This window comes from Pseudophryne corroboree, chromosome 3 (assembly GCF_028390025.1).
Source record: "Pseudophryne corroboree isolate aPseCor3 chromosome 3, aPseCor3.hap2, whole genome shotgun sequence".
NCBI lineage: Eukaryota > Metazoa > Chordata > Amphibia > Anura > Myobatrachidae > Pseudophryne > Pseudophryne corroboree.
The window spans coordinates 44599375-44616295 of NC_086446.1; the positions used below are offsets into that span (position 1 = coordinate 44599375).

The 16921-nt window shown below is 45.8% G+C and overlaps 1 protein-coding gene across 1 annotated transcript in view; it reads right to left on the bottom strand.

Moving 5' to 3' along the window:
- Nucleotides 1-5141: 5141 nt before the first annotated feature.
- Nucleotides 5142-16921, bottom strand: part of LOC135054675 (zinc finger protein 271-like) — a 132971-nt gene continuing 121191 nt past the window's right edge. Inside the window, exon 7 of the mRNA XM_063957925.1 lies at nt 5142-6765. Within this exon, the coding sequence (XP_063813995.1) occupies nt 5888-6765 (878 nt within the window). The 3' untranslated portion in view covers nt 5142-5887. The remainder of the gene's footprint in view (nt 6766-16921) is intronic.

Below are 16921 nucleotides of genomic sequence, written 5' to 3' on the forward strand. Positions count from 1 at the left end.
GGCAAAGTTGTAAAGCAGAGACCCCTCGGGCAGCCGCCCAAGAAGAGCCCACTTTCCTCGTGGAATGGGCTTTTACAGATTTAGGGTGCGGCAGTCCAGCCGCAGCATGTGCAAGTTGAATCGTGCTACAGATCCAGCGAGCAATAGTCTGCTTAGAAGCAGGAGCACCCAGCTTGTTGGGTGCATACAGGATAAAAGCGAGTCAGTTTTCCTGACTCCAGCCGTCCTGGAAACATATACTTTTCAGGGCCCCGACTACGTCCAGTAACTTGGAATTCTCCAAGTACCAAGTAGCCGCAGGCACCACAATAGGTTGGTTCACATGAAAAACTGATACCACCTTAGGAAGGAATTGGGAACGAGTCCTCAATTCCGCCTTATCCATATAAAATACAGATAAGGGCTTTTGTATGACAAAGCCGCCAATTCTGATACACGCCTGGCCGACGCCACGGCCCACAGCATGACCACTTTCCACGTGAGGTATTGTAGCTCCACGGATTTAAGTGGCTCAACCCAATGCGACTTCAGGAAATCCAACACCACGTTGAGATCCCACGGTGCCACTTGAGGCACAAACGGGGGCTGACTATGCAGCACTCTCTTAACAAAAGTCCGAACTTCAGGCAGTGAAGCCAGTTCTATTTTGGAAGAAAATCGATAGAGCCGAAATCTGGACCTTCATGGAACCCAATTTTAGGCCCATAGTCACCTCTGACTGTAGGAGGTGCAGAAATCGACCTAGCTGAAATTTCTCCTTTGGGGCCTTCCTGGCCTCACAGCACGCAACATATTTCCACCATATGCGGTGATAATGGTTTGCGTTCACTTCTTTCCTAGCTTTAAATAGCGTAGGGATAACTTCCTCCGGAATGCCCTTTTCCTTCAGGATCCGGCGTTCAACCGCCATGCCGTCAAACGCAGCCGCGGTACGTCTTGGAACAGACAGGCCCCCTGCTGCAGTAGGTCCTGTCTGAGCGACAGAGGCCATGGGTCCTCTGAGATCATTTCTTGGAGTTCTGGTTACCAAGCTCTTCTTGGCCAACACGGAACAATGAGTATAGTTCTTACTCCTTTCCTTCTTATTATTCTCATTACCCTGGGTAAGAGAGGCAGAGAAGGGAACACATACACCGACTGGTACACCCACGGTGTTACCAGAGCGTCCACAGCTATCGCCTGAGGGTCCCTTGACCTGGCGCAATATCTTTGTAGCTTTTTGTTGAGGCGGGACGCCATCATGTCCACCTGTGGCCTTTCCCAACGGTGTACAATCATTTGGAAAACTTCTGGATGAAGTCCCCACTCTCCCGGGTGGAGGTCGTGTCTTCTGAGAAAGTCTGCTTCTCAGTTGTCCACTTCGGGAATGAACACTGCTGACAGTGCTAACACATGATTTTCCGCCCATCGGAGAATCCTTGTGGCTTCTGCCATCGCCATCCTGCTTCTTGTGCCGCCCTGTCGGTTTACATGAGCGACCGCCGTGATGTTGTCTGACTGGATCAGCACCGGCCGGTGTTGAAGCAGGGTCTAGCCTGACTTAGGGCATTGTAAATGACCCTTAGTTCCAGAATATTTATGTGTAGGGAAGTCTCCTGACTTTTCCATAGCCTTGGAAGTTTCTTCCCTGTGTGACTGCCCCCCAGCCTCGAAGGCTGGCATCCGTGGTCACCAGGACCCAGTCCTGTATGCCGAATCTGCGGCCCCCTAGAAGATGAGCACTCTGCAGCCACCACAACAGCGACACCCTGGCCCTTGGAGACAGGGTTATCCGCCGATGCATCTGAAGATGCGACCCGGACCACTTGTCCAACAGATCCCACTGGAAAATCCTTGCATGGGACCTGGCGAATGGAATTTCTTCGTAAGAAGCTACCATCCTTCCCAGGGCTCGCGTGCATTGATGCACTGATACCTGTATACGTATTAGGAGGTCTCTGTCTAGAGACGACAACTCCTTGGACTTCTCCTCCGGGAGAAACCCTTTTTATCCTGTTCTGTGTCCAGAACCATATACCCAGGAACAGTAGACGCGTCGTAGGAACCAGCTGCGACTTTGGAATATTCAGAATCCAGCCGTGCTGTTGTAGCACTTCCCGAGATAGTGCTACTCCGCCGAACAACTGCTCCCTGGACCTCGCCTTTATAAGGAGATCGTCCAAGTACGGGATAATTATTTCGGCCATTACCTTGGTAAATACCTCGTTGCCAGGGACAGACCAACGGCAACGTCTGGAATTGGTAAAGACAATCCTGTACCACAATTTTGAGGTACTCCTGGTGAAGAGGGTAAATAGGGACATGCAGGTAAGCATCCTTGATGTCCAGTGATACCATGAAATTCTCCAGGCTTGCAATAATCACCCTGAGCGATTCCATTTTGAACTTGAACCTTCGTATATAAGTGTTCAAGGCTTTCAATTTTAGAATGGGTCTCACTGAACCGTCTGGTTTCGGTACCACAACATTTTGGAATAGTAACCCCGGCCTTGTTGAAGGAGGGGTACCTTGATTTCACCTGCTGGAAGTACAGCTTGTGAATTGCTGCCAGTACTACCTTTCTCCGAGGGCAGCAGGCAAGGCTGATGTGAAGTAACGGCGAGGGGGAGTCGCCTCGAACTCCAGCCTGTATCCCTGTGATACTATTTGCAGAACCTAGGGATCCACCTGTGGGCAAGCCCACTGGTCCCTGAAGTTCCCGAGACGCGCCCCTACCGCACCTGTCTCCACCTGTGGAGCCCCAACGTCATGCGGTGGACTCAGAGGAAGCGGGGAAAGATTTTTTATCCTGGGAACTGGCTGCTGGTGCAGCTTTTTCCTTCTTCCCTTGTCTCTGTGCAGAAAGGAAGCGCCTTTGACCCGCTTGCTTTTCTGAAGCCGAAAGGACTGTACCTGAAAATACAGTGCTTTCTTAGGCTGTGAGGAAACCTGAGGTAAAGTTTTTTCTTCCCAGCTGTTGCTGTGGATACGAGGTCCCAGAGACCATCCCCAAACAATTCCTCACCCTTATAAGGCAGAATCTCCATGTGCCTTTTATAGGCAGCATCACCTGTCCACTGCCGGGTTTCTAATACCCTCCTGGCAAAATGGACATTGCATTAATTCTGGATGCCAGCCGGCAAATATCCCTCTGTGCATCCTTTATATCTAAGACGACGTCTTTAATATGCTCTATGTTAGCAAACTATTATCCCTGTCTTAGAGTATTAATATTATCTGACTGGGTATCAGACCACGCTGCAGCAGCACTATTTATGCTGAGGCAATTGCCGGTCTCAGTATATAACCTGAGTGTGTATATACAGACTTCAGGATAGCCTCCTGCTTTTTATCAGCAGGCTCCTTCAAGGTGGCCGTATCCTAAGACGGCAGTGCCACCTTTTTTGACAAACGTGTGAGCACCTTATCCACCCTAAGGGATATCTCCCAACGTGACCTATCCTCTGGCGGGAAAGGGTACGCCATCAGTAACTTTTTTAGAAATTACCAGTTTCTTATCGGGGGAACCCACGCTACTTTACACACTTCATTCATTCATCTGATGGGGGAACAAAACACTGGCTGCTTTTTCTCCCCAAAAATAAAACCCCTTTTATGTGGTACTTGGGTTCATGTCAGAAATGCGTAACACATTTTTCATTGCCGAGATCATGTAACGGATGTTCCTAGTGGATTGTGTATATGTCTCAACCTCGTCGACACTGGAGTCAGACTCCGTGTCGACATCTGTGTCTGCCATCTGAGGTAACGGGCGCTTTTTTGAGCCCCTGATGGCCTTTGAGACGCCTGGGCAGGCGCGGGCTGAGAAGCCGGCTGTCCCACAGCTGTTTTACGTCATCCAGCCTTCTATGTAAGGAGTTGACATTGTCGGTTAATACCTTCCACCTATCCATCCACTCTGGTGTCGGCCCCACAGGGGGCGACATCCCATTTATCGGCCTCTGCTCCACCTCCACGTAACCTTCCTCATCCCACATGTCGACACTGCCATACCGACCCACAGCGCACACACACAGGGAATGCTCTGACTGAGGACAGGACCCCACAAAGTCCTTTGGGGAGACAGAGAGAGTATGCCAGCACACACCAGAGCGCTATATAATGCAGGGATTAACACTATAACTGAGTGATTTTCCCCCCAATAGCTGCTTGTATAAACAATATTGCGCCTAAATTTAGTGCCCCCCCTCTCTTTTTAACCCTTTGAGCCTGAAAACTACAGGGGAGAGCCTGGGGAGCTGTCTTCCATCTGCACTGTGAAGAGAAAATGGCGCCAGTGTGCTGAGGGAGATCCGCCCCTTTTTCGCAGACTTTTCTCCCGCTTTTTTATGGATTCTGGCAGGGGTATTTATCACATATATAGCCTCTGGGGCTATATATTGGGATGATTTTGCCAGGCAAGGTGCTTATATTGCTGCTCAGGCCCCCCCCCCCCCCCCATCAGTGACCGGAGTGTGAGGTGTGCATGAGGAGCAATGGCGCACAGCTGCAGTGCTGTGCGCTACCTTGGTGAAGACTGAAGTCTTCTGCCGCCGATTTTCCGGAACACTTCTTGCTTCTGGCTCTGTAAGGGGGCCGGCGGCGCGGCTTCGGGACCGAACGTCAATGGCCGGTTCCATGCGGTCGATCCCTCTGGAGCTAATGGTGTCCAGTAGCCTAAGAAGCCCAAGCTACCACCAGTTAGGTAGGTTCGCTTCTTCTCCCATTAGTCCCTCGCTGCAGTGAGTCTGTTGCCAGCAGATCTCACTGTAAAATAAAAAACCTAAAATATACTTTCTTTCTAGGAGCTCAGGAGAGCCCCTAGTGTGCATCCAGCTCAGCCGGGCACAAGAATCTAACTGAGGTCTGGAGGAGGGTCTTAGTGGGAGGAGCCAGTGCACACCAGGTAGTCCTAAAGCTTTCTTTAGTTGTGCCCAGTCTCCTGCGGAGCCGCTAATCCCCATGGTCCTTACGGAGTCCCAGCATCCACTTAGGACGTCAGAGAAACAAAATAATATATATATTAATTTATTACTTATACTTTAAAGCCTGTAAATTGCATCCAATATTTGTTGATACCATGGGTTTAAATTAGGGAAATAAATCCTTTTTTTTACCCAATATAAATAAGCTTAACATTTTTAACAAAACAAGAAGCAAAATTTGACGCTTAGATTACAAGTTTTTAATCACTGTATCGTTACTTGTATGGATCATTATTTGGCAGAGCAGGTTCTGACTGTAAGATAGATCTATAGTAAGAAACACGCCAGTTACTTGTGGAATTCCTGTTTTGCAGACAGTGTAATAGTATACAGGTTGAGTATCCCATATCCAAATATTCCGAAATACGGACTTTTTTGAGTGAGAGTGAAATACTGAAACCTTTGTTATTTGATGGGTAAATGTACACAAACTTTGTTTAATACACAAGTTATTAAAAATATTGTATTAAATGACCTTCAGGCTGTGTGTATAAGGTGTATATGAAACATAAATGAATTGTGTGGATGTACACACACTTTGTTTAATGCACAAAGTTATAAAAATTATTGGCTAAAATTGACTTCAGGCTGTGTGTGTATAAGGTGTATATGTAACATAAATGCATTCTGTGCTTAGATTTAGGTCCCATCACCATGATATCTCATTATGGTATGCAATTATTCCAAAATACGGAAAAATCCCATATCCAAAATTCCTCTGGTCCCAAGCATTTTGGATAAGGGATACTCAACCTGTATTTGTAATAGTATATTTTATACATCTTCCATCTATTTAGAAATTATGCGATATTGATTACATAACAAACAATATATATGTAACGTTAGTTACTTTGAAATGGCCCTCATGTATAGCTTTTCCAATACTCTTCTGAGATTATGTAAATCCATTTATCACTTTTAGATCAACATTGTAGTTTTTCTCCTGTACGACTTGTTTTATATATTTTCACATATGATTTAGGACTGAAAATGTTCCCACTGTCGGTGCCAGAAGATGGTTTCTGTTCTGTATGGCTCTTCTGATGTCTTTTCAGACTTGAGCACACGGTAAAACATTGTCCACACTCAGAGCAGGAAAATGGCTTCTCACCCGTGTGACTTCTCTTATGTGTAACAAGATCTGTTTTGTGTGTAAAACATTTCCCACACTCTGAGCATGGAAATGGTTTCTCTCCTGTATGGATCTTTTGATGTCTTTTCAGATTTGAGGTAGCAAAAAACCCTTTCCCACACTCAGAACATGTAAATGGCCTCTCACCTGTGTGACTTTTCTGATGTAAAGAAAAATGTGATGTACATGTAAAACGTTTCCCACACTCAGTACATTGAAATGGTTTCTCACCTGTGTGACTTCTCTGATGCAAAGAAAGATGTGCTTTACATGTAAAACACTTTCCACACTCAGAGCAGAGATATTGCTTTTCACCTGTGTGACTTCTCTGATGTTGAGCAAGATGCTTTGCCTGTGCAAAACATTTCCCACACTCTGGACATGGAAATGGTTTCTCACCTGTGTGACTTCTCTGATGTGCAATAAGAGATGATTTCTGTCTAAAACATTTCCCGCACTCAGAACATGGAAATGGTTTCTCACCTGTGTGACTGCTCTGATGTCTAACAAGATATGATTTCTGAATGTAACATTTCCCACACTCAGAGCATGGATATGGCCTCTCACCTGTGTGACTTCTCTGATGTGTAGCAAGATGTGATTTACATATAAAACTTTTCCCACACTCAGAGCATGGATATGGCCTCTCATCTGTGTGACTTCTCTGATGTTGAGCAAGAAGTTTTTTCTTTGTAAAACATTTCCCACACTCAGAGCAGGTATATGGATTCTCGGCTGTGTGAGTTCTTTGGTGTGTAACTAGAGCTGAGTGCCATGCAAAACATTGACCACACTCAGAACATGGAAATGGTTTTTCACCTGTGTGAGTTCTCTGATGTGTAACAAGATCTGATTTTTGTATAAAACATTTCTCACACTCAGAGCATCTAAATGGCTTCTCACCTGTGTGAGATCTCTGATGCAAAACAAGACGTGATTTACATGTAAAACATTTCCCACACTCAGGACATGGCAATAGCCTTTCACCTGTGTGAGTTCTTTGATGTGTAACAAGAGTGGAATTCCACCTAAAACATTTACCACACTTAGGACATGGAAATAGCTTCCCGCTTGTGTGACTTCTCTGATGTTCAACAAGAGCTGAATTCCATCTAAAACATTTACCACATTTTGAGCAGGAAAATAGTTTCTCTCCCATGTGACTCCTCTGATGCTTATTAAGCAATGTTTTACTAGCAAGACATTTTCCACATTCAGGGCAGGACCAAGAGTTGTCTCTATTGGTTTTTAGTTTTTTTCCCCTCTGCTGTCCAACATGACTGGACTGGTTATTTAAACATGGTTCACTTTTGGAAGAAGTTTGTAGTTCCTCCTCAGTATGAGTAGATGTATACAGTGTAGGATCTGTTGATGTATACATGTCAGTGTCTCTGAGATCTCCTCCATCACATGAGGCTGGTTCCTCCTTAATATGAGTAGATGTATACTGTGTATGACCTGTGGGTGTATACATGTCAGTGTGTGTGAGGTCTCCTCCATCACATGAGGCTGGTTCCTCCTTAATTTGAGTAGATATATACTGTGTATGACCTGTGGGTGTATACATGTCAGTGTGTGTGAGGTCTCCTCCATCACATGAGGCTGCTTCAACCTTAATATGAGTTGATGTAAACTGCGTCTGATCTGTCGGTTTATAATTATCAGTGTGTGTGAGGTCTCCTCTGTCAAACAAGACAGGTTCCTCCTTAATACGAGTAGATGTATACTGTGTATGATATGTGGGTGTATACAGGTCAGTGTGTGCGAGATCTCCTCCATCACATGAGGCTGGTTCCTCCTTAATGTCAGGATGAAGATTTTCTTTTTCACATGGGATAGATTCCTCAATATGAACAGATGGATCTTCATGTAATTCTGTTGGGAAAAATGCACATTGGGTTATAAAATCAGGATTGCTTTGTACTCACCACATAATCAATTTCTTGCAAACGCCTAACTCTGGGTATAGAGGCTGTGCACTTAAAACAGGAACTTTAGTTAATTTACTAAATTGAGGCTCCCTCCACTATACTCAGCTGTCACCTCCAACAGGATCTCAGTATTTATTATCACAGCTCTAATGAAGAAAACATCAGGCAAAATGAAAAGGACAGGAACAAGTGGAACACAACATGTCAGAACATAGAACAGGGAACAGACTTTATGGGGAGTAGAAAAAAAATCCTGATTTCTCTTACATCGTATCTGGGGTAGAATGCTAACTCTGGGATTTCCCAAAGCTAATAGGGAGGGGAGTGTTCCGGCAATGCCATACGCAACACTCAATACCCAAAACTGCTTGAAGAAAGGCCTTGAACTATTAAAATTTCATAAATGTATGAACAGATGACCATGACCAGCTGTTAGACAATGGCCCCATGCCACACCACCCATTAAGCACTTACAGCACAAATAGCATGAGCCCAGATGTTCACTGCTACCAGCCTCTCAGCAGACACGTACACCTGCAGCATCGTAGCGGTAAGCTATCTGGCTACAGATTGTTTTGATGTCGGCCAACACCATTTATGGGCAGTAGAAGTCCATTCAATGTAAACTCATAAAGCTCAAACCACATCCAGGAGATGGAGGGTTCACTGTTCTAGAGGAAAAGTCGTGTAAGTGAATCACAAGACAGGGCTGCTACACACGTCTGAGGATAAGGTGAGCAGGGAAGCACCAGTAAAGGTAAGGAGTCCAGTGGCTCAAGGGGTTCTTCTGGTGAGCCTGCAAAACCAAATAACAGTCCCAAGCAGGCACAGGCGTGACATAAGGTGGTTGTATATAAACAATCCTGAGAACTAAGGTCTGGATCTCCGATATAGAAGCCAGCTTCAGATGAAATAGAGTACAAAGGGCAGAGATCTGACCCTAGATGGATGAAAGTCAAAGCTCCTGATTCAAGCCAACCTGCAAAAGAGAATGGAGGCGCGGAAGGCTGAACTGGGAAACAAAGATGTGGGGATGCTGAACACTGTGCTTCTTGTATGGCTATGTACATTCAAAGCTATAGCCATATTAAGCTCCAAATGTTTGTATGCAAATTAATTCAATGTATGTTAGCTTTTCGGTATAAAAAAAAGGTAACCTCCTAGTATGTTTGTATTTGTCAGAAGCCGCTGTGGCGGCTCAGTGCTAATCCCAGTATCCAACTCCATGCGTCTCTAGACAGCCTTATGCAACTAGCTATCAGAGTGGACCAACGTCCGAGAACGGTGGCGTGAAAAGGAGTTTAGGATGCCATCTTCTCGACCTACGAGTCTGGACGTCTCGGATGATTCCGGGGAACCCATGCAGCTAGGTGCTGTCCATCTGTCTGCCAAGGAGAAAAAGAGAAGACGTTCTCTGGGTCTTTAGTGTGGAGGGCATCATGTTAACGTTTGTCATCATAAACCGCTAAAAGACAGAGTCAAAGTGATGTAGAGGGAATTCACTAAGGTATATCCGCCATCTCGCCCTCAAATTCTGTCTTAGTTACTGCGGAAGTCTCCTTCTCAGGGAGAAAGGTTAGCGTCACAGCCATTTTGGATAGCGGAGCAGCAGGCAATTTTATGGACTCAGCATTTGCTTCATCTTTGGGAATTCCGGATGAATCGTTGAACTCATTTATCGCCGTTTGTGGGCTCATGGTAACTCACTAACTAATGGTCAGATCTCTTCTCAGACTCCTCCACTTTGTTTCACTGTTGGAATTCTCCATTCTGAAAATCTCAAATTCTTTTTGATTCACTACCCTTTAGATCCTGTGGTTCCTGGATTGACTTGGATGAGAAGACATAACCCAGTTATGGGAAATGGGGAGATAGTCCATTGGGGTTCAAATTGTGGGGCCGATTGTCTCACGTTTCCTCTTTGTATGGTTCAACCAATGCTGAAAGGCTTACCTACTCCCTATCAAGCATTCCAAGATGTCTTCTCCAAGAAAGAGGCTGACATCCTCTCTCCTCATCTTCCATTCGACTGCCTGATCTGATTCCAGATGCGAGGCTACCTAAGGGCAGATTATATGCTCTCTCTGTTCCAGAAACACAACCCATAGAACATATATCCAGGAGAATTTGGCCAAGGGATTTATTAGCCCTTGCAGCTTACCAGTGGGGGGCATGTTTCTTTTTTGTCACCAAGAAAGATGGTTCATTATGCCCCTGCATCAATTACCAGGCCACAAATATAGTGACCAAAATACTTCTTACCCTCTTCCTTTCATTTCAGATCTTTTCGAACAACTCCATGATGCTGTCATCTTCTCCAAGATTGATATAAGAGGGGTGTACAATCTGGTACGAAGCAAAAAACGGGACGAGTGGAAGACCGCGTTTAATACGCACACAGGGCACTACGAATACCTCATTATGCCATTTGGACTTAATGCCGCAGCAGTTTTTCAAGAATCAATAAGGTCCTTAGAGAATTTCTTGGATTTTTTCATTGTGGTTTATTTAGACATCATCTTGATTTTTTTTCTGTCTTTACTGGAACTTCGTGGTCATTTCAAGATGATTCTTCAAAAGTTACAGGAACATGGACTCTTTTTTAATGGCTTCTCGATGGATCCAGCAAAGGTCCAATTAGTAATGTCGTGGACTCGCCCAACTAGTCTAAAGGCAGTTCAATGATTTCTTAGTTTTTCTAATTATTATCGTAGACTTATTCGTTCTTTCTCTACCATCGTAGCTCCAATAGTGGAATTAACCAAGAAGAGGGCAAATCCTCAACAATGGCCATCTCAAGCTATTCAGGCCTTAGAAGATCTCAAGAAAGCCTTTGTCTCTGCACCTGTGCATTGCCATCCCAACCCTGATGTTCCTTTTCTCATTGTGGTGGATGCTTCGGACGTAGGGGCTGGTGCAGTACTTTTGCAAAGATATCCTGAAGACCAAAAGATTCATCCATGTGCCTTTCTTTCTTGAGAGTTTTCTTCAGCTGAGAGGAACTATGATGTCGGTAACCGTGATCTATCTAGGAGGAATTTGAGGACTGGCATCACTGGTTGGAGGGTGCGAAACATGTTGTAACCGTCTTTACAGATCACAAAAATCTAGCATATATTGAGATGACTAAGAGGTTGAATCCAAGGCAAGCTCGTTGGGCATTTTTTACAAGGTTTAATTTGTCATTACTTTTATACCTGGGCCTAAAAAATGTTAAAGCCAATGCCCTGTCCCACAGTTTTCAACCTGTTCAGGATCCAAAAAGTCAAGCGTTCCCTATTGTTCTGACCTCTATTATTCACAGCCTAACTCAAGATCTTGTGTCCCGGTTTCTATCATATCAATCTCAAGCTCCCGTTGATACGCCTACCGGATGATTGTTTATTCCAGAGTCTCCGTAAAACAGTCCTTATGGAGTTTCATTCCAGTAAGACTTCTGGGTTTCCTGGGATCACAAAGATGCTGGAATTGTTAACACATGCAGTTGGTGGCCCACCATTATTCAAGATACCCATCAATTTGTATTGTCTTGTACTGTCTGTGCTCAAATTAAGGCTTCCCAGAGATCAGCAATGGGACAGTTTCTGCTGTTATCTATTCCCAACAGGCCTTGTTCCCATATTTCTAGGGATTTTATTGTGCATCTGCCTTTCTCCTCCCAATTCAGTACCATCTGGGTAACGACGGTTTTAGCAAGACGGCATACTTTGACTTTCGACTGCAAAGGATTTGCCTGTGCTGTTCATCCGTCACATCTTCAAGCTTCATGGCTTACAACAGGATATTATTTCCAACAGGGGTTTCATAGACAAGTCAAGTTTCTGGTCCAGTGGAAGGGCTATGGCCCTGCAGACAGGTCTTGAGTGCCCGAAAGGTCGTTACATGCACCAAGGTTGAAGAGAGCCTTCTTTAAAGAATTTCTGTGGAAATTTGGTTCTAAGGGTTCGCTGACTCCTCCTCAAGGGGGGGTGCTGTCGCGAGCCGCTGCTGCGGCGTGGCATTAGTCCTGGTCATTGCTAGGCGACTGGGATGTCATAGGCCGCAGGGGTTTGGGGGACTTCCTCAGAGACATGCAGTGCTCCAGCTGCACAGAGTTTGCACTGAGAGGGGGCTTTTATCTCAGCTGACCTCTGGATTGGCTCTCCACTTCTTTATCTTCGGGACACACCTGCCTGTCTTTGCTGGTTATAGTCACCAGCTGCTGCGGGAGCCCTTGTCGCTGTGTTAAGTACTTTGGATCATCCTGGCCCCCTTGTCTGCTGCAGCTGTCCTGAAAACCTGGTCTGTCTGCCGACATCCTGCAAGGCCAAGCTTCAGCCAATCCTGCACATCTGGTACGTCAGTTAACATCCTACAAGGTTTAGCTTCGGTCAGTCATGCATGCCAGGTCTGTCTGCTCACTTACTGCAGGGCCGAGCCCCGGCCAACCATGCACACCTGATCTGTTCGTAACATCCTGCAAGGCCAAGCTTCTACCGATCCTGCATACCAGTCCTGTCTACTGACATCAAGCTAGGCCAAGCTTTAGTCTATCCTGCACACCTGACCTGTCTGCTGACATCCTGCAAGGTCAAGCAACTTCAGCTCAATTGTACCGGAACTGCAGTTACCCTGCATGGCTGAGCCGCAGCTGTTGCTGACATTTTGTCTGCATTTGTCGACGTCCTACTCTACCTCTTAGCAACCTCTGGTACGGGAGGATCACGTAGGACCCAGTGATCCCGAAGTCAAGTTGTGTCCTAGCTACCAAGACACTGCCATATCCTCTCTCTTCAGTCTTTTTTCTGTGTAACCTGGGATCTCCGGTCTATTGGGTGAGCACCTACTGCTGGAGGAATTAAGTCCAGGGGCCCCCCAAAGTACCGGTGTGCGTAATAAGCACTAAGGAAACAGCAGAGGGTTGCTAATGCTGAAACACCACAAGAGCTCTAGAAGCCTAACCCTAATAGAACTGGAGCTTCCCACAACGTTCCACAAATAGTTCTGGAGTACTCCACGGCATCAAGCAAGTCCAAGGTACTATCCTTTTCCTAACAGATATATATATATATATATCACACACACATACCTTGTGTGGCAGTATCGCCAGAGACAGCGCTGGGGAGCAGCAGATTCTGTGTGGAGCAGGAGGGATCCGCCGACACAGAGAAGAAAAGGCAGGTGTGACCACACCTAAGGGCTACAGAGGAGAGTCAGTGTGGAAGACTCTCAAGTCAGGACAGGCTAGGGCCTGTATGTCCAGTCCAAGTGGGACTGTGGAGGCTAGTCAGAGCTTAGTATGTAGGGGAGCTGCCAAGGGTCAAGAGGTCTGTGTCTAACCCTGGAGGAGAAAAGGGAGTCCAATAAACTCAAGGATTGAACTATGGGGGTCATTCCGAGTTGATCGTAGCTGTGCAAAGGCCTGACATCGCAGCCTTTGTATTTGAGGAGTAAATCCCGGCAACGGTCCGGCCACACCTGCGTTGGCCGGTCAGCTCCCCTTAAACGGCGGCTTGACGCCACCGTTCAGCGCCCTCCCGCCCAGCGACCGCCTCTGTCGCACTGTGGCGCCGGCGCAGTTCCGACCCGATCGCTGCGCTGAGACAAACTGCAGCGAGCAATCGGGTCAGAATGACCCCCTATGTGTTGCTGAGAACAAGCCAGGCCAGAGAGTCTGAATGTGAGCAGGCCAGAGCTTATATTACTTGCAGAAAGCAGAACTGAGAGTGTATATGCACAGTGTATATGAAAGGCCAAATTGTGAGTCTGTACATTGGAGCAGCTGTGGCAGCCACAGCCAAAAGCCAAGCAGGAGCCTGTGATATACTGGTGACAGACAGGACTGAGACTGTTCTGAGGGAATTTGTGTTTGTAGAATAGTTGCCCAATGATGGCCAGGGAAGAAATGAGTTAGTGCCCTGAATAGGGGCTAAGTGTTTATTATTTTCTGTTAATCTGTGTTGAATGCTGCGAGAAAAGCTGTTGTTGGATCTGAGTTAGCACGTAGACACTGCCCCAAATACACCCCTCTACCAAGGTAATTACCCCATATTGTTACACTTGATGTCCAAAGGAACCTTGTTCCAAAATGAACAATAGACTATCCTGTGTTCACACCAGTTAATTTATATCTTGCACACCCTGTGGTAGATCCCAGTCATAGTCGTCTTATAGATCTTAAGCATAGCCTCTATATCTGAACTGGAAAGACCCATGGGCTTAAGGATCAAAGCAATGACATCAAAGCTAAGTTACTGAACTTAGTGTGAAGAAATGGTCCTTTGCCTACAAGATTTCTTCTTAAAAGAAACCACCCAGGGAGATCTACATGGCTTGAATAATCACCTATCACATCCTCCTGGACCAGTCTGGTGTTATCTGGACAAGGGCCCTCACTGGATATCTCCAACAAGAGTTTCCATTGTGGAGCCCATCCCCAAGATGAACTGGATGCTAACTGAGGATGTCAGCCCCCCAGTTGCCTATTTCGAGGATGAATACTTCTGACATTGCTGTGATAAACTTCTCCCCCTTCGATATGAAGCGAGTAGCCTCCTTCCTGACCCCTCAACTTCACGACCATTTTGGCGACTGAACTAAGCCATGGCACTGTCTGACTGAATCCTAACTAACCTGCTTATTCTACTAATCAACAATCTGTAGGTGAGAATAGGCAACATTCCCATCTCCACAGAGACTTCACCTGAGACTACAGAACCAATATCCTGGACTCTTAAAAGAAATGCCTTCTGGCTCTTGGTGTCGCACAGTAGACCCCAGGCAAACTTTCCTCTGTGTCAAAATCTAGGTAGCTTTTGGGAAAATATAACCCAACTGGAACCCATCATGATCCCGTGAGGTTGATGCCTGGACTTGATAAGAGTTTCTTGATAGTAAGGAAACCTAGAATCAGTGTTCCATGACCAGCTTAAGTACCTCATCCTGAACAGTAGATGGGCCCATCCCCCAATGACAAACTTGGATGAGTTCTAAGACCATTATGCAGAATGCTTGTCCACTAACTTGGGACTGGGATGTCTGCAAGCCAAGGATTGGCAACCATGGTAGTAGCCTTAACTCTGAGTTCCAATATGGCGTCTAGAGGGTGGAGTACTTGCATCCTCTACAAAACAAAAGGGCTGAAACTTTTCCTATATACTAATTAGGAGCGGATACTGGGAGGTAAGAACTTATACCTCTCTTATACAGAGAGATAACATGGTGTAACCGAAGCCAAAAAAGGACCCTCCACTGCCTCCATGCTCATTTTGGATACTAACCCATATAATCTGAGCCCAAGAGCTCTCCTAGCAGAAACGGCCAAGGCAAGATCATAATATAAGCAAATGCTACCAAAAATAGAAATTCAGATTGAAGAACATAAAACTGAACACCAAGATCCAGTGGTTTTGTTGACCCAACCCCACCAACACTGGTCTCAGAGAAGCCCCCCGTTACCCCAAAGATAGGTCTGAGAATGGCAGTAAATTTAGTCATGCTTACCATGGAAGCAAAGAAAAGGAAGCTCTGTCCTGTCTGGTGCACTAGTGAATAACATTTAACCTTAAGTACAGTTATAACAACACTGGTCAACACGATTTTTCTCACAAAAAAAATTACAAGAATTCTGAATTCAAATACGAGATAAGAATTTTCTTATTTTTTCAGATTTTAGTGTTCTTGGCCTGTCATACATAGACAGATAGGAGCATACAAACAATATGTCCCTCTTTAGTCCCTCCCCTCTCTCACCTTTATGTGGAGCCTCCAGCAGCTTCCACCTCTATGCAGCCTGACCAGCCGGTGTAGTCCCGACCCGATGGTCGGGTCAGAGGAGCATGTGTGCTGGGGCTCCTTCAATCAGGGCTCAGCACATTGTCCTAGTGTTCATTCTAGCACCCTGCACCTTTCATATCCTGTGCAGTTCCTCTTTTCCTGCCTGGGGTGTCGCTCTCTGCTCTGGTGCTTCTCAGCACGCACAGGTCTGTATCACAGCACTGAGTAACAGATCAGAGTGTGCTGAGAAGCACCACTGCACAGAGCGACACCCCAGGTAGGAAAGAGGAACTGCACAGATTTTGAAAGGTGCAGGGTGCTAGAATAAACACTATTGTCCTGTGACTCCTGAGAATCTCTCCCCATAAGTAGCACAAGTATTTGTTGTATTAGCTATTTGCAGTGAATGAAGCTATTTTCAATAACTAGTCAGCTTGGGCTGACTAGTTAGGGGGTAAATATTTCAACCACGGAACCCCATCAAGTGTGTCCCCTGGCTGTAGCAATACCCCCCCCTAGCGGAGCCCGGTGCTGGTTCATAAAATACTGGGGAACCTTGCACAATAATTCCATGTATTTTTGGAACCAGGGTCGGCTCAAAGACCCCGGGGCTGATTATGCTTTTTGGGGGGACCTCATGCTGTTTAGTTTTTTTCAAATTTTCAACTTTTTTTTTTTTTTACTGTTTACACACAGAAGCCTGGAGGGAACTCGCTGACCTACCTGTGCAAGCTACTGTACAACTCGCCTATCTGGAGCAGGTCTATTATTTTATAAAAGTTTTTTTTATTTTTTAATACTTGTGTACGAGTTTACAACTCGCATCCTATAACACTGGGCGAATTGTATGTCTTCCGTGGGAAAACATCTGGATGTGAGCTTCGGCCATGCGAGTAGTGGATTTGCGAGTAACATGCGAGTTTGCATCATTTTGCAGCCTATTACATGTGCGAGTTTTAAAAAAATAAGAATTTACTTACCGATAATTCTATTTCTCGTAGTCCGTAGTGGATGCTGGGAACTCCGTAAGGACCATGGGGAATAGCGGCTCCGCAGGAGACTGGGCACAAAAGTAAAGCTTTAGGACTACCTGGTGTGCACTGGCTCCTCCCCCTATGACCCTCCTCCAAGCCTCAGTT